General features: G+C 32.5%; 1 protein-coding gene across 1 annotated transcript; it reads left to right on the top strand.

The window, feature by feature from the left end:
- Positions 1-7213: 7213 nt before the first annotated feature.
- Positions 7214-11970, top strand: LOC148620596 (uncharacterized). The gene is made up of 5 exons (XM_088573912.1): positions 7214-7366; positions 7526-7613; positions 10203-10250; positions 11180-11491; positions 11897-11970. Exons 1-4 carry the CDS (start codon positions 7292-7294, stop codon positions 11332-11334), a joined length of 366 nt encoding a protein of 121 aa, XP_088430038.1. The 5' UTR covers positions 7214-7291; the 3' UTR covers positions 11335-11491; positions 11897-11970.
- The last annotated feature ends 10789 nt before the right edge of the window (positions 11971-22759 follow it).

Below are 22759 nucleotides of genomic sequence, written 5' to 3'. Positions count from 1 at the left end.
AACTATAACAGAATACGACAATTATAGCTTGTCAAGCTCAAGAATACTGTGAGAGCAATTTGGTTCAATGGAGACCTGTTTTGTGTAATTTCGTTTTTAATGTAGAAAAAGAAAAAATGTCATTAATAACTAATCTAGCAAGCAATTATTATACAGCTATGATTATTATTATTCAGGCTAGATATATAAATTTAGGCGTTTCACGATCTCTTCTTCCAAAATTCCTACATAGTTCATAAAGAAAAAAATATTCGCATGCCCGAGGGTCTATCCAGAATCATCATCATCATCTAGACTATAATGCTATCGATTAAATTAATATATATCGTTTAGCATATATTAATGTTTTTTTTTTATTTTTAATTTCGGATATTCATAGTTCAATCCAATAGAAGTTTTTTTTTATCATCCCTATATTCATTTTCCAGCCATTAATCTCGAAAATTTCTATAACTTGATTTGAGGTGATCGACAAGTTTTTATTACTGAGTTTTAGTTCAAGTATCACATTTCTACCACAACCATCTTTGACCTTTTTGCAGTTCTTTTTGGAAAAAAAATTATTGTAGTTGCCACTGCATTCTCCAACTTTAAATTTACGACATCTTTTCTTTTTTCTATCGTAATACCACAGAGGAACTGATTTAAATGGGCCACACAAGCTCACAGTTTTGGGAAGATTACAGACTGAAAAACGAAGAAGACATTTTATCATTGAGCATCAGTTAATAAATAAGAAAAGACTAAACTATACAATTATCAGTGATATCTATGGTGTACTTTATTGATGACTATTTTGTAGAATTACGCTTAGATTATTATCAACTTGCTTTTAAACTTATGTCAAACAATTTTTTAATTTCAAAATTAAACTTTTTTTGAGGAATTATGCAAAAGGTTGTAATTAAATTTATGATTGAAAAGATAATTGTGTCTAGTATACAAAACCAAGTTTATCTTGTCGTAAAGTATTTAGATATTGATTTACCTACCAGGTGTTCTACAAGCTGTTCCACAAATATGATTACAGCAGATTTGACCTAAAAGTTTAAAAGCTACTATAATATCTATCTCAAAATTTTGTATGAACACATCACAAGAATGAAAAGAAAGAAAATAATGTGACAATGTTATTGGTGAGAGAATACTGACATACGCATGTGTATGTCCTTGCAAAACTAACAATATTTATATCGAATTGTTCCATGAAATGGTAATGTCTCTGAACCCTAACCCAATCGGTGCACCTAATCTATGTTCCCAGTTTTTAGTTAATAGGGGTTGCTCATATACTTTTTGATTCTATGGGCGTGTTGTTATGGTTATTTTATGTCTTTTTTCAAGTTGTGATTATCTTTGGTTATATTCTTCTTGATCACTCTAAGCACTCTGGTGAAATGGGTTTAATTTGTTAATGAATTATCAATAACTCAATGAGGCAATCGAAAAAACAAATTTGCAAAATGTCCGGATTAAATTGACAATAAATCAATATTTTTCTAAACTCGTTTTAATAACAAACCTGTTGTACAATATAAATCATTTCCTTTACATTGGTCGTCAAAAGTTGCACATGCAATGTGTTGACCGGAAATTGGAGTACATCCAGGCTTCTACAGGAAATAAAGGTTTATCTGTAGCGTGTATTTAACAAATTATAAAATTAATAACGAAAAATACAAAAGGGTTAAAAATGTCAAAACAGGAACATTGAAGATACAGGGAACAGAGACAAACGCTGTACAAAAAATTCATAAAGAAAGCACATGAATAATAGGTTGCTTCAAACACAAACGTACTCAAACAAAGCTAGAAACAATAAAGATTAGACAAAAATAGAAGTTCTCGTATGCACTCCTTGGTAATCCAATCTAACAGTTTGCCTATTTACGAAATGTCTGCGTCCATCGTGCTTTTGCATGTGGTATATGTTAGTAACCATTTTAAACTGCATTAATTAGAGTATTTGCGTACTAGTAACAGAAGGAAACTGAATTACGATAATCATACAGCACCATCGATAAAAAATATATACAAAAAGTACAAATCAAATCGCATATAAAAGTAAAATGCTCTGCACGATAAGTATAATCAGTTTCTGCTTCTTGCAGGAAATCCACTGTGGATTTTGTCGATTGTCAAGTATATCTAAGGAACATTGAAATGTATGACAGATGTTGGACATTAGTTATTTTTAAAAGGGCTAGTATTTATCGGCTAGTTAAGTAAAAGAGGGGACTGAATTACGTTCAGAGAAATATTAACCTATGAATAACACAATCTTACATGGATATAAAACTGTAAAAGTTTGAACAACTTCACAACAGTAAAAAGTAGAAATAGAAAATTCAAGATCAAAGTCGTCATGTTTGCTGATAGTGTTCGATTACATCATGATCGCGAATTTGTAACACTTTTTTCGATATCGAGATTCAGTTTCAATTAAGGTAGATTTCATACAAGATCTTAGATATTCCTAATATGCGAATAACAATATAACCATATGTTCTCTAATCGTAAATAAGCACATATTAAAAGTCGAAACATCTACCAAAAGCAGGGTGCCATTCAAAGATAGCGTGGCGTTTATAATACCAAGTGTTACTCTGTTTAAAAAAATACATATATTGTGAAGTTTCTCTGGATATAGAAATTGAAAGTTGCATTATTTTTATTCACCGATGTGGATGACGTCAAATTATAAGAAGAAAGTATATGAATGTTTTTTTTTTCTCAAAAGAGTAAATGGGATACTACGAAAGATTCAGTTTTGTCTTTTTTCTGATATAGAGTTATTATATGGAATAAAGTCGTTAACTTGGCTATTTTGTTATCATTGAAATATTTAAGTTTGTTGTTTTTGATTTAACATACATTTATAAACAAAATTACGACAAAAAGTACAAAACAAAATAAACAAAATTATATTGAACAAAATAAATACAAAACAAATAAAAGGAAAGAGTAATCAAGGGAAGGAGTAATCAAGGGAACCAAAGCTATAGCTGTAATCAAAAGAATGCAATCCAGGGTCAAAGAACAGAAATGGAAAAAAAGACACACACAACAAAGAACATAAAGTAACTAAAATCACACATACAAAGTAACAAAAACAAAAGAGCAACTCGGACTCAAAACTGGGTGCATGGACCAAGGTAAGCGTCCTCTGCTTTTCTAGAAACAACCGCAGAATTGCTTATAAAAAACCCAAGTCCGGAGTAGACAAACGAGGAAAGGAGTACTATGACCCGTTGAATAAATCAGTTTTCATGTAATTAACAAAAGCAAATGAGTAACTCGGACTCCACTAAATAACTGGGAGCATGGACCGGTTGCCTCGGTTTAAATTAGTCTGGTTTGAAACCAATGTGTGTTCACTGTTTTAAGTCCTTGTGCTACATTGAAATGCTACATATATAAAAGTAGCAGTCCGACTAAGAATGATGCAATGTGTGATTTATCGATGTCAGATATTTTATCCAAATTGACTTTTAATCAGTTGGATATATTAGAAAAACAATAAATAAAATGAAAAAATGAAAAATATTTACACCGTTTCCATTGCAACAACCACTCCTTAGCAACCACCAATAAAGGGCCTAATTCACAAAAACATCACAATTTGAATGTAATTTTATATATCTAATGGTGGAAATTTGTCAAACTACATAATTATATTAATGAAGTGTGTCTCAAGGAAAGCAATTTACAATAAAATACAAAGCAATCTAATTGGTTTAGATCTGGTAACCATAGCAACCAAAATTCTTAATTTTTGACATTTTGAAATATACGATAATAGGCTATGTTCAGACCCGTTTTACCAGCACTAGAAATGAGATATTATCCAAATGTATGCATTGATGTGTAGCAAGATCTCTCCACTGAAACATATAAAAACAAAAATATGTAACCTATCTTTGTTATTTGCTCATCTGGACCCGAACTCACTACCCATAAAGAATTTTCTTCTTCTGAACGCTTTTCATACTAACATTGTCTAGACCATAACTTTTTTGTCTTTTGATCTAGACTTATAATATTTAGTATTCTGGTATATCACATACAAATTTTGGAATAATACGATACATATATTTGTCAGGGCCATCACATTTTGGTCTTTTTACTTTGATATCTGATCTTTGGCATATAAGTATCTCACATCAAGGCAGAGAATAATTATTTAGGTAGATGACCTTTGACCTTGATATCTGACCTCATGATCAAATAACATAGAACTTTTGACAAAATACCATACAAAACTTTGTCTTGGCCATAAAGTCTTTTTACCAAGATATCTGATATTAAGTATCTAAGTAAATCACATTAAGGTCGCGTGTAATGTTCAATAATGTTTTAGATAGGATTACATTTGACCTTGATATCTAAATTTAAGGTCAAATGAAATACAAAAGTTTGTCCAAATACCATACAAAATTTTGTCAGGGCAATAATGTTTTTTGTCTTTTTACTTAGACATCTGTTTTTGGTATGGGGCTGTATTCATTAAGGCAAGACGTCATACTAGATTAATTGACATTTGAACTTGACCTTTTACCTCATCGACAAATAACATACCACATTTTGACTTAGTGTTAATGAGGAAAGATGTCGTATGACTGATAATAATTTTTTTTATTAATTTCTGTATATCGAGAGAATTCAATTAGACCCCAGAATAATAATTTTTGTTTTTTTGTTGATCTTTTCTTGACTTGATATCCCATTTCCATTTTTTACCTCATGTTTTACTGAAATGCAAATACAAAAGAGTCAACCATACAAAATATTTATCCGCTACTCATGTTTCGTAAATGATACATGGTTGTTGTCAAATTCAATCTGATACTTTGTCGATCAATAATCTCAACAGGAACCAAAACAAATTTAATAATAGAAGCACGGTGGATTTTATTAAATTTGACAGGAAGTTAATCTGTAATAAAGTTAACTGATCATTACTAGTTTCGTTTCTTTAATAAGAAAACAAAATATTTAAAGTCAATTCTTACATTTTAAACATTGTCCAATTATGAAGAAAATAAATCTTTATTTATGGATAACTGTTAAAGGCACAAAAGTGTAAATATATTCAGCATTGTCCTTTTACATGATCTACTTACCTCATATGATATCACTGTTCAGCGCAATCAAAGAGCATCGATTGTTTATGTTGAGTGTTATAATGTGTTTGTATACAACAATTCTTCCTCTATTTTTTGTGGTTTGTCCAGAAAAGTATTATTTTTTAAAAGGAACAATGAAAGGGAAATCTTTCGATAAAATAACTATGAAGAGCAAACTTTCTTTATTTTCAAATTGGTTTCATTTTCTGCATACCAAAGGTTTCTATTATCTTAATTTCAAATTTTGTTCATGGTTCAGGAATTAAATAACAGTCGTTATTAAAATCAGACAGGATATAATTCAAAAATGTCAAAAACGAACCAAACTCAGTGTTATTTCTTGTTCAGAATCGTTATTGATCACAAACTAGTTTTTCGCTTGGGAGCTGCGGTTTTGAGAACAAAAAATATATAAATATATATATAACAAACGTGATGACTTTTCATTCAGAATTGTCAACTTTCCTTTCATCTTTGGGAACATCCCTTCGGCACCTGCGCATGTAGTGTTAATATCACAACTCATACGTTATGCCAGAGCATGCCGAAACTGCGCAGACTTTTTGTATCGCGCTAGATTTCTAACAAGTAGGCTTCTGGAACAGGGTTATGTTGCTACAAGATTGAAGTCATCACTACAGAAGTTTTATGGTCGTCATCATAAACTCGTGGATAGTTATGGTGTATCCAACTGCACCATGAAAGCGGATTAATTCAACGGGTCATAGTTTTCCTTTCCTCGTTTGTCTATCCCAGACTTGACTTTTTATGAGTAACTCGGTGGGTGTTTCTAGAAAAGCAGAGGACGCTTATCCTACCAGTTCACCTGGTCCATGCTCTCAGTTTTTTTAGTTTAGTTGCTCATTTGCTGTTGTTACTTTGTATGTATGATTTTTCCTTTATGTTCTTTGTTGTGTATGTCTGTTTTCCATGTCTGGTCTTTGTCCCTGGATTACATTCTTTTGATTAGAGCTATAACCTTGGTTCCATTGATTACTCTTGTACATGAAATTAGCACTTTGCAAGGGTTATCGGTTTTTAATTGGTTGATTTCTGTGGGAAGTTAAAGTCTAGTTATCTCAAAATGTCTCATACACATAAGGACATGTAGACCAAAAAAAAAAGCATTGTCTAATCCATAACTTTTTCTCCATTTCATGTACAAGAGTAATCAATGGAACCAAGATAGAATAATAGTCCATCAATTGAAATTGTCCATTTCTTCTTTTTGTAATTAGGATAAATATGTTTTGAGGATTTGTATGTAATCCGTTCAGAATTATTTCTACTATTTACAATGACTGATTAAATATTATTGGAAAACCGTCTATCAATGTAATCTTCCTTTGTGTCTAATACCAGGCATCATTCCAAATAAAGCAAGACCTGATAAAGGAAACAAATACTTATTATATATATCAATGCATTTTAGTCCTTTTAAATCCGCATTTCAAACATATTGATCATATAAAGCTAACAAATCAGACAATTGATAATAATTAATTAATAATTAATTGATAATTGATAATTGATAATACTGCTTTAATACAACAAAATCATTAAATTTATCCTTCTAATCACTCTCTCGGGGACGTTTACTGTCAAATGAAATTTAAAAAATGTATATTATTATTTTTCACATATAAAAGTAATTCGATATATTTAGAGATATAGAATTGATTAAATTGCCGTATTGCAAAAGGACAAGTGACAAAGAACAATTAAATGGCAATAGTACTAATACCACAAAATACTGTTGATGTACTCAGGTGCCCCGTTAGCAAGCACGTAGCATATTTAGTCACAGTTTGAACATATTTAGTAAACAAAACCTTGAGTTATTACTTTGACATACTTTTGAAATTACCAATCTGTCAAAGATTTTGAAAACACAATTATATCTGTACGTGTTTAAATAAAGTACAATAAATGCATAATGTCCTTGTAATATACATTTAATGTTTATGTTATGTATGACAAATTTACACGAATGCCACAAGTAATTAGTTTTTCATTTAAAAGCATGAGAGAATCCGTAACTTTCTTGGAATTCTTGTAACATTACCAGGATTAACCAGAAACAGGGACGGTAAATCCAGTATATATATAAATCCAAACTAGTAGCCAAAATCTAATCGTTTACGCATATTCCCTTACCACCAAAAATGGTCTTCACATCTTTTTTCGTTTTGATTATTCTCTGTGCTGAGGGAATATCACCTAACCCGACAACACAATTGGTAAGAAAATATTTAATTATATATTCGGTAGATTTTTCAGATAAATGCGTGTTCAAACATCTTCATGGTAACGAAAAAAAATACATGTCGTTTCATCTTTACTTTTTTACAATATTTATGGAAAACACGCATTTACAAATATATGTGCTTTTATTTCAGAAGAAAGGTTGTGCTCCACTGACTGTAATTGCACCATGTGGTGTGTATGATGACCAGTGTAAAAACAACGACGCCAACTGTCCATCAGGTTTGTTATTTTCATTCGATACGTAGGCACAATCATTTCACATGGTTTTCACATAAATTTCATGTGAATTTGCTTTGACTTTGAAAATAGATTATGGTTTAGTTTCTTTTTTCCCTGAAATCATAACCGGTCTAACATTGCTAAGGAACAAAGAGTAATCAAGGCAACCAAGGTTATAGCGGTAATAAAAAGAATGTAATCCAGGGACAAAGACCAGACATGGAAAACAGACATACATAACAAAGAACATAAAGTAACTAAAATCATACATACAAAGTAACAAAAGTAAATAAGCAACTCGGACTCTACTAAAATCTGGGAGCATGGACCAGGTGCACTGGTAGGGTAAGCGTCCTCTGCTTTTCTATAAACACCCGTCGAGCTGCTCATACAAAGTCAAGTCCGGGCTAGACAAAAGAGGAAAGGAAAACTATGACCCGTTGAATAAATCAGTTTTCCTGGTCCTGATGGATACACCATAACGATCCACGAGTTTATGATGACGACCATAAAACTTCTGTAGTGATGACTTCAATCTTGTAGCAACATAACCCTGTTTCAGAAGCTTATTTGTTAGAGTTCTAGCGTCTACAAAAAGTCTGCGTAGTTTCGGCAAGCTCTGGCATAACATATGAGTTTTGATATGAACACTCCATACGCGGAGCCGAAGGAATGTTCCCACAGATGAAAGGAAAGTTGACAATTCTGAATGAAAGGTCATCATGTTTGTCATAAAGTTTGGTTAACAGTTTTCCTTTACCATCGATTTCTAAGTGTAGGTCAATATATGAGGCTGACTTCACAGTGTCTCTAGTATCCTTTATCTCAAGTTCTTTTGGGTAGATGCGATGTATCAAGTCCCCGAAATTAGGATTGCTCAAAGATAATACATCTATATAGCGGAAACTGAGCTTGAAGAATCTAGCCAAACGATATTCTTTCTTTCTGATCAGATCAGCTATAAAGTCAGCCTCATAAGAGTGACGGAATTGGTCAGCAAGTAAAGGAGCACAATTTGTTCCCATTGGAATGCCAACCGTTTGTTGAAAAAAAACGTCCACCACACTGGACAAATATGTTGTCGATTAAAAATTCCAGCATTTTCCTCTGTATATTTGGAAGATGATTTGGAATTATTTCTTACCAAGTATGAGGAATCTCTACCAAGAACTATATATGTGTATCTAGGTGTACCATCTTTTTTGGAAAAAACAAAGATGTATAATGTTTTTAAGTCGGGATTTTGACTGAGTATGGGGAATAGAAGTATACAGTGTTGAAAAATCATAGGTTTTAATGCTATTATATTCAGATAATAGATTGTCTCCAAAAGATCTTTCGAATTTTTCAGGATCCACATTGTATTAATATCACTACGGGAGTAACAAGTGTTGTGTAGGACTGCAGACCCTCTTTGACAGTTGTGAGTATAGAAGTTAAAAGTTTTCAAAGAGGTTTGGTGGTACATTTTGCAGATCCAGCTATGAAACGTTGTTTGTATGGATTCTTGTCAAGTTTAGGAATCAAGTACATAGACGGTAAATCACAATCATCGTCCCTGGCAGAGAGACCAAAAGAGGATAGCACAGATTTATGGTTTTCCACAATCTCTTCTTTGGACAGAGTGGTAGCAGTGTAGGTCTTATCACTGCTATTATTTTCTACGTCTACCTCTGATAATAAACATTGGATATAAAACGTTTTGCAGACAAAAACAATGTTGTTTTGGGCTTTGTCTGCTGGTACGACAACATATTTGTCATGTATGTTTTTGCTACATCGGGGTATTTGAAAACTGATGTAGCCTTGGCACTCATTGACCTACTTAACACTTTCATTCGTTTCAAAATTAAAGACCTCACGGCCTTTAACCACTCTGACAGAGAATCAATGTCTTCTTGTTCTCGTTTTATCCATTGTCTAGCATAGTCCTCGACGGCATCCATAAGAACTTTAGTTATAATTCCAATTTATAGAGGGTGGTTCACGGTACTTGGGACCTTTAGAAAGGATATTACGCAGAGATTCGTTTTCGATAATGGTTAAATCTCCCGTAACGACGTGACCAAAAGGACCATATTTGAATGGAGAGGTTTTGCAAGAACAGTCAGGTGGTTTAGTCTTGAAGTCCTCAATCTCGAGGTTCTGCAATAGCCTTTTATAATTGAAATTTTGGATGCGATGGGTGAAGTATAGGAATATGAAATAATTGGTATGGATTTGTCTTTGAAATATGGGGGAATTTTGTTGGTAACGTTTTTGTGATGGGGGATGTTAGCCAAATTAATTGCATCTATACCTTTGTTGACAAACGGTAGTGAAAGAAATTATCGTTTTTCTTCATCTTGACTTTAACAAAATTGTACTTTTTCCGCCCCTAAACAATGTAAATGTATAGTTTCTTAAATGAAAAATGGTATTACATGAACAATACAAAAACGAACTAAATTTACTGACAGGATGCATGCAAAAAACAAAATGACAGAGTCTCAAAGTTGAACTAGCATATATTTTTAAAGTAAAATGGAAGCCGCCCTCGTGCTGTATTTAGGAAAACTACCATCAATATTTCAGTATTTGATATTTAAGGTGAGATTTGCTGTAAAGTGCATTGTGGAAACACTTGTGTGAAGCAAGGTAAATATATATTTTAGTGATCTATCATTAAAAACCACTAAGCGCTAGTCATGTTTCATAAAATTAAAACTGACATGATAATCACTCCCATTGAAAAGATTTATTTATTTATTGATTAATTTTTTGGGTTTAACGACCGAGCAGCAAAATTTCAGCTGTGTTCAGTTAATGAACCTGAAATGGATGATAAAATGAACATGACATGATGATGATGAAATGAAAAAGAAAGGATGGAACACAAGGATAATAGGGTTGACAAATTTTGATTGCCACAAAATAAAAGGGAGGGATGGGTAGGGTCGGGCAATTCAGCCTTCTGTGGGGTCCTACTCCTATCAAATACTACAGCAGGGTTCTTTAACGTGCGAGGAACGTGGCATCTTTCCCTATACGATGCACCACGATGATGTGCGGTTAGGTTTTCCGTATTATAGCCTGACAACCCCAGCATGTAACACACCAACGGTACCCCATTCCACTACCTGTGGCACACATACCAGTTGCTGTGCGGGCAGAGAGCCTAACCCCGCCTTTTACGACAAGATTAGCGCTAAATATGTATCGTATTATTTGCCTATTGTTTTTTTTATTTCTCCGGCGTTGCTTTGTGTTGACAAATCTCCTCTGAATAAAGATATACTAAAACACAATTTGTCAGTGTCAAATATAAAGACACAAGAGATGTCATAATTGCAGACAAATATTTCAATTACAAACTTATGCTTTGAAACAATTATTTCCAATTATTTGATAATGAACAAAACTCAAATAGGCTAAAACGTGAGTTTAACTATAGATCGAAAGTGTGTACTGCCACAAAATTGAAGATAATATCTTCTCCAGACAAATGCATATGCATAGAAGGCGCAAGTCTTTTGTTAATTTGAAAGTGTTTAACAGAAATGTTATAGTGATTATTTTGTGAATAGGACCCTTAGTAGTAAACCTGGGGTTTGCCCTGCACATGGTCCTTTTATGTCATGTGGCAATGAGTGTAACACCGACGACGACTGTGAAGGTATCAGGAAATGTTGCAGTAATGGATGCGGACATGAATGTCTTGAACCCTTTAAACGAAAGCTAGGAGTCTGTCCAACATTCCCTCCTGATACAGCTGGAATTTGCGCTGACCTATGCTACGAAGATAAACACTGTCCAGGTGGAGAAAAATGCTGCTCACACGGATGTGGCAAGTCTTGTCAATCTTCAATCTAACTTAACGTCTTCAAAGTGAAACAAATGTAAGTATTGTTCCCTACTTCTAGAAAGATTTTTAGAAAAGGGAGTATAATACGCACTTTTTCCCCTTTTTTCAAATGAATATACTGTAAGTATAAACAATACTTTATTTTATATGCATGGTTGTATATAAATATTTCAAGAATAATTTATACATCATTTCACGTCTAAACATGGGTTAATTGTTACTCCCTTCTTATAAAAAAAATATGTGTCGGAATGCAAGAAAAAGCTGTTGTTTTTTTGTTTTTTTTTGAAAACACAGAATTTTTTAACCGGAACGCTGTATCGTGAAACGCATTTTACATCCATGAAACAAATGTAACAAAGAAAAAAGCGTTATTCAATGTATGTAAATACAGCATCTTTAACTGTGTATTCTACTTAAACATATCTTCTTTTTTCAGGAAATGGAATTGTTGCTGATAGACATATGGAATGTTGTTTTTTACGCAATCAATTAAATAATTATATGGCTTAATATTGCATCTGTCACAATAATTTGTCCTTCTGACATTTTAGAATGTACTGCTTTACAGTGCATGTCGCTGTTATAAGCTTAACAAGTATGCTATAACGATCTTAAATATTTAAATTACGATTGACGAACCAGATAAGTTATGAAATGGAAACAGTCAACATTATACCAGGCTGTTCGACAAAATATAAGAACTAGCACTGTTGTAAACATCCAAGTTTTTTCCGAAAAACGTGATTTTCAAACTAAATCATTGGACGTAGAAGAGAAAATCATTATCTTAATTGAGAAGAAAAAAAAACAATCAAACATAATAATAAAAATAAGAATGAAAGTGGGATGCTTAATGATAAAGATTATTAAAGATTTGTTTTCAAAATAGACCTATTTTGCAAAATATAAGACAGTATCTTACTTGAAAAAACAGGTAAGTTCACAAGTAAAGACAAATATCTACATTTTTTCTTATGTTTCAAGTGGAGATGATATTCATAAATCAATGAATAATTCATCCTTCCGAAACATGTAACTAATGCAATTATGATTTGTAGATATTTCCTTAATGACTTGAGTTAGAAGTACAGAGTTTGCCATCAAAATGATGATATTTGATTAATATAATAATAAAAGGTAAAAAGCAACATCCCTTCAGCACATGCGTATGGAGTTTTCAGATAACAACTCATACGTATACGTTATTTCTGCTTTCACGAATCCAGGTTTCATCATTTGGATTCTTTATTTTACTCCATATCTGCTTCCCTGGTGTTCATCATACCATATCCCTGTATTCAACAAGTAAAGATAATCAATAAAAAGTAGCCCCCACAATGAGCCTTCATTAAATTATGCTGCATTATACTTGCATATAAAGGGCTGTACTTTGTTTCAATTCAATACAAACAAACAATAGAGCACATTCGTTAAGGTCTTGATTTTATTCCGCATTTTTGTATTATAAAGGATTGTGATGATGTTTCATAGAAAACAGAAACAATTCAGTTTCAACTTAAGTAATCAAAACTTGTACTAACTACTGAACTCTGGAAAGTCAAAATCTCTCTTGTAATTCAATGTTTGACAAAGCATATATGATTATGACGAGAACAAAGGTTGTTAAAGAACTTTAAAAGTTGTTATTAAATATAAGAAACAATCAATTCACACAAAAATGAAGAAATAGCTTATGTATGGGCTGGAATGGCAGAAACCGGGAAAATGTTATTTCCCCCCTAATTCTATCCTGGTTAAGGTCATCACCTCCTCCTTCAATATTGTTCTCTAGCCTGATTTTGATCGAATGTCACACATGCTCTTGACCGGATACACATGTACCTTCAAGACAACAGTAATATAAATATGATAATCGAATGATCACTGATGGAACTGTAACCAATGATCTATCTGACCGCGGGTTTGTTACATGTATGTAAAATGACGGAATATCAGTTGATGTAAATATCAGGGTTTTGTTCAGAAATCATAAAAAATGTGCCGTTTCAAATTTACTTAGAGCTTAAAATGATGGATCAACATTTTGTATTTCATTAAAAAAGTACTATAGCAAATGTGTTTCACAGGTTATTCTATAAATGTCTGAATTAAATTAACAATGTATATAATTAGATAATGTGAGTAAGAATAAAAAAAATCAGAACAAACTGACCCATGAAATATATAAACCGTCACATGATGTAACAAGAGGCTCCTAGAAACCTAAATTGCTCACCTGGTTAAAATATTGCCTTTCAAGGACAATAACTCTAACAAGGAAATGTCTAACAATTTTAGCTCAAGACGATTTTGTTAGGACATTTGCATCATAATGATCATTTCATCAATAAAAAGTTTTATTTCATCTAATATAATTTTCACGATATTGGCTGAAAACTGCAGAAAACATAAGGGCAAGTATGAGTCTGACAACTTTGATCCCTGCAAACTTTTGTAGGCCTTATAATAAAGATCATTTGAGCAATTGAAAGTTTCAGGTCTTTTGATTGGTCAAAAACCTCCACATTAGTTCTATCCAGGATACCCCAAAGAACATTAATACCAATTCCAATTCGTCAGGTAGTGTCAGAGGAAAATATATTTGAAAAAAAGTGCATTAAAAATAGCAACAAAAAAAAACAGCCATTAAAGAGTAATAACTCCAACATAGCCTAACATATTAAAACAAAACTCTGAGAAAGTAAGTAGTTCATTGCATTTATAATAGTTCTTACTAATTGCTTATTATAATCTGATAGTTTAACCAAGTCATGAAAGACCAAGTACATCGTTGAAAGATTTGAGAATTGAGGTTTCATGTTGGTAGATTAAAATGTTTGTTCAGCTCCCAAATGATTTATAAGAATTCAAATTTCTTAAAATTCTTACTTATTCAACATTTTCTTTTGTGATAGAGTGAAAACATAAACATGTATTACATGCGTTTCCAACAGATGTGTAATATGCGTTTTCAAACACATGCGTAGAACATGTATATTTCGCACGTGTGACATGCGCATTTCAAACAAATGCGTGATACTTCTGTGTTCTGGCACATGCGTTTCAAATGCGTAGCACACGCATGGAAACACATGTATGCCACGGACATTTCCCATGTGTGGCAAGAAACATGCGTAATACGTATGTGATACACCTGTTTCACATGTGTTTAAAGGTACATGCATGAGACATGTGTGGCATTTTAACCCTAGTATCGATGCACCTATTCGATACTCCCAGTTTTTTTTTGTGGAATCCGGGTTGCTCACTTAGTTTTGTTATTTTATATGTGTTAATTTTGTTATTTAATATTCTTATTCTTATTAATTGTGTGTGTCTGTTTCCCATTATCAGAAGTAGACGTAAAAAGTAAAATCAGTGATAAGACCTATTCTACTACCACACTCTCCAATGAAGATTGTGGAAAACCATAAATCTGTGCTATCCTCTTTTTGTCTCTTTACCAAAACGATGATTGTGATTTACCATCTATATACTGGATTCTTAAATTCAACAAATCAATACAAACAACCTTTCATAGCTGGATCTTCAAAATGTACCACAAAACCTCTTTCAAAACTTTTAATTTCTATACTCACAGCTGTCAGAGAGGGTCTGCAGTTTTATCACAACACTTGGTATTCCCCTAGTGGTATTTATTATATTCGGATCCTGAAAAATGCGAAAGATCTGTTTGAGACATTCAGTTCAAGACTATAATCAGAATACAATAGCATAAAAACCTATGTTTTTTAACACTGTATATTCTTTTCACCATACTGATTTAAAACCCTGACTTAAAACATTATATATCGTTGTTTTTCCCACAAATTGTACAGTTAGATACAAATGTATAGTTCTTGGTAGAGATTCCTCATACTTCGTAAGAAATAATTCCAAACCACCTTCTAAATATTCAGAAGAAAATGTTCACAAAATGATAGAATTTTTAATCGACAACATAATTGTTCAGTGTGATGAATTGAATATTGAAGTCCTCACTACAGAAGTTTTATGGTTGTCATCATGAACTCGTGGATCGTTATGGTGTATCCATCTGCGCAATGAGAACTTATTTATTCAATGTGTCATAGTTTTCCTTCTTTGTTTGTTTTCCCCGGACTTTACTTTTTATGAGCAGCTCGACGGGTGTTTCTAGAAACGCAGAGGACGCTTACCCTACCGGTGCACCTGGTCCATGCTCCCAGTTTTTAGTGGAGTCCGAGTTGCTCATTTGATTTTATTACTTTGTATGTATGAATTTAGTTACTTTATGTTCTCTGTTGTGTATGTCGGTTTCCCATGTCTGGTCTTTGTCTCTGGATTACATTCTTTTTATTACCGCTATAACCTTAGTTCCCTTGATTACTCTTAGATTATTTTCATTTTATGTGACAAAAAAAAACTCCTATCATTATCTGTCCCTATTACTAAAAGTGTTTCATTGTTCTCCTACAATCAATTATCAGAAAGTCATATTATGAAGCAGGTCCATGCCAGTTTTTATTTATAGGGTTACCGTATCTTTACCATTTAATGACGGACAGTCCAAAATTCAAATACAAAATATTATTCCAGACAAAATATATTTGATTACGAATATTGTTTGAACTTTTGGAACAGAATATGTGAGTTCATTAACTGCTTTTTAGTTGGGATAAACATGAGAACTCCTATTGATAAGATACGTTTATCTAAACCAAATTGTTGATATTTTTTACCCAGACCATTTAAGAAAAGATTCAAACCTCTTTTTTACATCAATTTGTCTTGTTTACGTTGCCTATTTTGCGTTATCAGGTGGATTTAGAACTTTTAGCACAAGTTTGTGTCCTATTTGTTATCTTCCTTATTTGACTTGTGTAATTCTATACGTAATTCAATATTGTTATTGTAACAAAAATAAATATGACATGTATTTTATCAGCTATATAAAATTTGAAAGATGTTTATTTATATTTCAATGAATATAATTTTTTTATGTTGATTATTAGTACACTCTTTTGTTTTCCCTTTACTATGGAAAATGATTTGTCAAATACAGATGTTACATGTACTGTGAGGACAGTACAATTCTATATGAAATCTGAACAAGACTGGCTTGTGAGTGTCATTATAGGTACAACACTACAACTACGTAAATCGCACAGAGCACATACTACTTTCAGCAATTGGTGCGGCCATCACAAAGTTAATCCTTTTGTTTTATTTATCTTGTTCACTAAGGTCGTGAATATTTATTATCGAATTCCCGAATTCGAATTTCGAGTCCGAGTTCCTCATTTTGTTACGTTGTATTATTTAGCTTATTTATTTCTGTGTTGTGTTAATTTGTTTTCCCTGTCTGCTTTGTGTCCCTGGATAACATTCTTTTCATTTCCGCTGGAATCTTGCTTCCCTTGATTACTCTCAATTACCTAGTTTCGATGAGCAGTGATCGAGTCTATTTCAAAATTCGAATTTACTGCTAAACTCTCTAAAGTGTATTTCTATTCCGTCTTTGAAAATCATATCTGTACTCTAAACAGAAATCGGATTTCATTCACAAGTTAATCTGATAGGAATACTTTTCGTCAATGTTGGGCAAACGTTGACTCGCTTAAATCTATCTTCAATAAAACAAAACTCTAATAGTAAACCACTAAGTTTCAACTTCACGAAGAACAAAATCAATGAACAAAATAATGAACGTTCTTGTTCTCTATTGAATTAACATTTACAATTGTCTTATAGTTTACTGTATATATGTGTATGTCATATTCAACTTTCAGATTTAACACTTATGTTTACAATGTACGAAATTGTGTAAGGTTTCTAATTTTTGTGTATGTGTGTGTTTGTAACTCATTTTTTTAATTCTATCATTCTACTGTGTTTGGCAAAGGATCTTGCCATTCACTTGGATTTTTTTTTCAAAATTTCTGGTAGCCCAATATAAATGTGGCCACTAGCTGTATCTTGTCATTTAGTTGAGTTGACCATGTCTGCTTTTCTAAATGTACGTTTTTGAATTCAAGGAAATTATTGTTTTGGTTGACCGTAATTTATTTGTCCCTTAACTCATTTGCTACTCAATTACTTTCCGGTGATGGCAGATTCTTAGAGCTTCGATAGAAATATCAGAAATACATTATCATCCACTTTCATTTTTTTTTCTCTACCCATGACGTGTAAAGTTAATTCTGTTGATACCAATACGGTCATTATTTTTCCTCAAGAACCCCATTTCACCACCTGGGGCACACAACCCAGTTGCTCTGTGGGCAGAGCACCCTAGCCCCCGGCTAGGGTTCTGAGCATTGTTTAGTCGCCTTTTACGACAAGCTTAGCGTTGCTGCAGACCTATTCTTTTGACAGCCGGACCTGCACTGGTGGAGTGATTAATTGAAGAAAACTCATATTATGAAATGACACTTTCTTGGTTCACATCTTAATTATATGCTCTATATTTGACCCTGAACAGATTGAATTTGTCCAGGATTAATGAAATATAAACAAACAGATCCACCGCTATCATCATTAACTATGAAGTAATATTCAATGATAACACTGACTTAGTAATACTTAATGTTAATACTAGCCACGAGTTTTCAAAAATTGTGTGAATGGTGCATCAAGTTCAAGATACACTAATAATTATATACAAGTTAAAACTACAAAAATATGATTTGTATATATTATAAAAATCCATCATTTATATGTTTGTCATGAACAGAATATTCTTCAACGAGATATGGTTATCGGAAATATATTTTATACTGCGTATGAGAGTTTTTGTTATAATCATGTCCAGAATTTTGTTCCTATGGCCACGGTAGCATATTAAGAAGTCAGAATAGTCATTACTAGCTCTGATATGCCTGAATTCAAAGCATAAACAATTTTAATATTGATAATTTACTGACCTTCACGTCTTGAATTCAATTTTTAATAAAACACATTGTTTTCCTCATTTGTATGGTTTACGCCAGTTCTTGGTGGTCCCCTGAAATCATCTGGTGTGGTTTTTAATCCTTACAAAAATTCCAATACTGTCATACATGTATGCTGTCATATAGAACTGCAGCCACACAAAATCAAGACTCTGAAAAACACTTCATTCTTTAATTAAAAAAAAAAGTGAACACACTCACAAAATCTGTGGATATAAATCACAATAAGGTTTTAATTTCTGCTACACATTTACTAGAATTTGAAAGAAATCAGTCAAAACGGAGGCATTAACCAAGCCTCTCCCTTACTGGTTGATTTCTGTGAAAATCAGTCCCATCCAAGTTTTTTATTGCTACTAACGACTAAACAAATATTGAAGGAGGCAATATGCTATAATTGACATTGATTAACAAAAGGGTCAAAGCGTTATCGCACCAATTTACTCGTGTTAGTGGGAAAGTACTTTTGTTCGTGGGGTACCAATTTTTAAGGTTTTCGTGGGTAGGCCCATTCATAAAATTTGGTTTCCAACGAAAATGAGATATTCATTGATATACATGTGTTTACTGAAAACCTGAAAACCACGAATTCAAGAATACATAAACTTGTAATTCTTCTCTTGTCCACAGAAATGGGTATCAACGAATTAAAGGGCTTTCACAGTAATGGATGGTGGTATAACATTTAAATTTGCTTATTAGGCTGCAAATACCAATTTACTGAAAAAAAACAAACAAACAAACAAAAGCAATGCACATTCTTATTTGGGAATGACTGACATTTAACAATTTAATAATTTATTTTCTAACATTATTTCTTAAAAAAGTTGCCTAATTTTCTACTAGCATATCCTATTTTAAACAAACGTCACCTCATAGGACTTGTTTCTCAAGGACATGATCACAAAAAATTTAATGCGATATATAGTAAGTTCAGAAATGTATATAAACTGCTAATAAATGTGGTAAACTAAACTTGACATGTACATACATATCTAATATCGTGCATATCAGACAGTTTCCCTCAATGATGACGTTGTTTAAGGTTTCTTTATCTCTACATAAAAACTCAACTTGCTAATAAAGCTTTATAATCTAAAACACCATTCTGCGACTCATAGCTGAGATCTGCAAAATGGATCACTTAACCTGTTTCTTAACCTTTGACTTCTTTTGACTTCATACTCACATCTGTCCAAAGTCCTACCACGACATGTGCTACTCCCGTAGTGGTATTAATTAGATGTGGATCCTGAAAAAATCAAAAGATTATTTTTAAAATACTATAGCTTTTAAAACCTATGATTTTTCAACCCTTTTTATTCTTTTTTTGTCATACTCAGTTAAATTCCCGATTCAAACACTTCATACATCGTTGTAACTCGTTAGGCAATCCTAGAGTTTCTGGATTTAATACATCGCATTTACCCCCCAAAGAACTTAAGATAAAGGATACTACAGAAGATGTGAAATCGGTTTCATATCTATACCTACACATAAAGATCGATGGACAAGGACCACTATTGACCACTATATACGAGAAACAGGATGACTTTTCATTCCGTATTGTCAACTTTCCTGTCATCTGTGGCAACATTCCTTCAGCACATACGTATAATGTTTTAATATTACAACTGACTCATACGTTATACCTGAGCCTGCTGTAACTACAATGAAGAAACAATTCTGCCTCTTAAAGTGAACTACTACTTAATGTATTTACAATGGATGCCAAGTTGATCATCGCCTTCCCTGGGGCTGATAAAATCAATTTCTCTGATATTAATTTATTAGTTTCTGTTCATTTATTCAAAGAAAGATATGGTGTAATGGTGACAGAACAAATTTTAATAAAACGGTTAAATATTGTTTAGACTATTATGTCATAGGTTGGAATGGTCAAGACAAAATTAGTACTAGTATCATGTTTATACCTGTAGAAATGGTGGAATGTTAACACAAGTTTTATCTAGATTCTTTTTTTATCTTAAAGATATATAACAAAAACATGCCGATAATTTAAATGTTGTATAATGTTTTTATTTGCTCTTTTTTTCGGAATGCAGGAAGAGGTGATCATTCGTGCAAATTTTTCAGATATATAATGACGATGATACAAAAGGTATTGGTATAATGGATCTGGTATGATAATTGTCTTCTTTACAATGATATGTTAAAATTATCTATTGAAACATTTACTTCCGTTCCTCCTTTAGCTATTAAGTTTTGGTATTTGTTAGAATCATCTCAGGCAAGATGGGAAACTATCAGAAACATGCATGTAAAAACACCATCAATCTGACAATAAAATGTCATTTAACAATGATTTTTCTGTTTGAAAAGAACACTATTTGATTTCTACATCACTGTTTTGTTCTGGAATTGTTCAATAGAATGTCAGAAAATGAGGTTTTTGACAAAGTTATCTTCCCTCGAAATTAGTGCATTTTAATGAAGTTATAACTCAATTTACCGAAACGATATGGACAATATTATCTTTTTTGTTTTGTTTTGTTTCGTGTGTTTGCTTTGTTTTGTTTTGTTTTACATATTTACATGGATGTCTTTTTTCCTTAAAAGTCATATAGAATTGTGTAATTGTAAATGGCTTAGTAACTCTTGCTGCAAAAATCATCGCTATTTTATTCTATCAATCCGCAATGAATTGAGACTTTGTTAACTTTGGCGCTACCCTCAACTGATAGTGAATTTTAACAGCAATAAATATTAAGCAATGCTTTGTCGTGGACAAGTTTTGGAGCGGGGTAGTTTTGTTAAGTATTGAAATTAAAGACTCCATGTCATTAAAGGTTGTTTTTATAACATTTAACATTCAATTTCTTTTGATCGGTGCCATTTTCCTACAAATAATTATTCAATCTTAAATTAAAAACTACCAAAATCTTGAGTACATGTACATATAAATTATTTCCTTTACACTAAAAATGCTTACTACGATTTCCAATTGCAACAGCTTGCGTGAACTTACGGTGATTTGTTATGTTTTGTTTTGTTTTGTTTTTTGTTTTTGCTTTTTTTTTGGCGAGTGTGAAATTAAGCGAGTCAGAGAGAAACATGTGTGGCATGGCGGCCTACCTGCGTTGTAGTAGGTAGTGAGATTTAAATAGCCAGTTAATTGACTTAGCTAAAGGATTAATTCTTCAGCCGAATCGGTTTGTCGCTGGCTTGTCACCATGCGGTCTAAGGTTCGATCTTCGGTGGCGGAGTATAATTTTGTGAGCCAAATCATGCTCTCCCGTTACATTTGGAGCCCAACTAAAAAACCCACGGGGTTTGGTTAGCTTTTGAGCTAGTGTTAGAGTCGTTCGTGGTACGAAGACTCTTAAGGTGGGGGAAATGTGTTAGGACGGCCTACCTGCGTTGTAGTAAATAGTGAGATTTAAATAGCCAGTTAATTGACTTAGCCAAAGGATTAATTCTTTAGCCGAATCGGTTTGTCGCTGGCTTGTCCCCGACCGGTCTAGGGTTCGGTCCTCGGTGGAAGTCAAATCATGCTCTCCCGTTACACATGTATACTTAAAATTTCAGCAGACTCCAATAGATAAAACACATAGGCGCTCTAGTCAAGAAAAAATGTTTGCAGAATGACCGGGGAAGTTTTCTGAAAGAACACCTTTATACGCAAAAATTAGCACTCCGCACAAATTATCTGACATACGATCTTTATAAGTCAATCACAAAATGATTATATCCTTTTTTTATTTTTTTATACGCATTTGTTATTGTAAGAAATCGCATCGTCTTTTTGAAAGCTTATTTTTGTATGTAGATGAACTTGTTGAATCTATAGTTCAATAACTGAACATTTTTTTCAAGCGAGGATAATAAAAATATCCCAATACTGTAATATAATATCGAGAAAATTATAGTAATATATGGACAAAATGAGTTCGTTATTTGCTTTTATATTGCTTGATTAAAAAAATAGCTATACTTGTTTTGTTTCTGAGTTCTTACATTTGAATTTTACTCATATCAAGTGCTTTTATCTATTTTTAGTGAAAAGGTGAGGTGTACAAAGTTTATTTTAATTCGTTGTTATCTTAAAACTTACAGTAAGTTATTTTTCAAATCGCTTATTTAGTTTTTGCCTTACGATTTTAAAAGTATTTATTAAAAATAGTATTGTACCAAGGTCAAATGATATCATATTTCCTTTTAGGGAGACACACCTCTAAATTATGCAGTTCAAAGCGAATTTACTGTCGCCATTTTATTAGATAATAAATCGTTGGTCAATGCAGTAGATTAAATGTTAGTATGTTTTATTTAAATGTGTCATAAAAAGTACATCAAATTTTCAATGTTCAACGATTCGATTTTGCTTTCTAAAATTATGAGTATAA

Source organism: Perna viridis, chromosome 3, assembly GCF_037379345.1.
Source record: "Perna viridis isolate PV_CMFRI_1.1 ecotype Kerala chromosome 3, ASM3737934v1, whole genome shotgun sequence".
NCBI classification, from domain to species: domain Eukaryota; kingdom Metazoa; phylum Mollusca; class Bivalvia; order Mytilida; family Mytilidae; genus Perna; species Perna viridis.
Note: the sequence above shows the minus strand (reverse complement) of the source record. Positions and strands in the feature narration are given on the sequence as shown.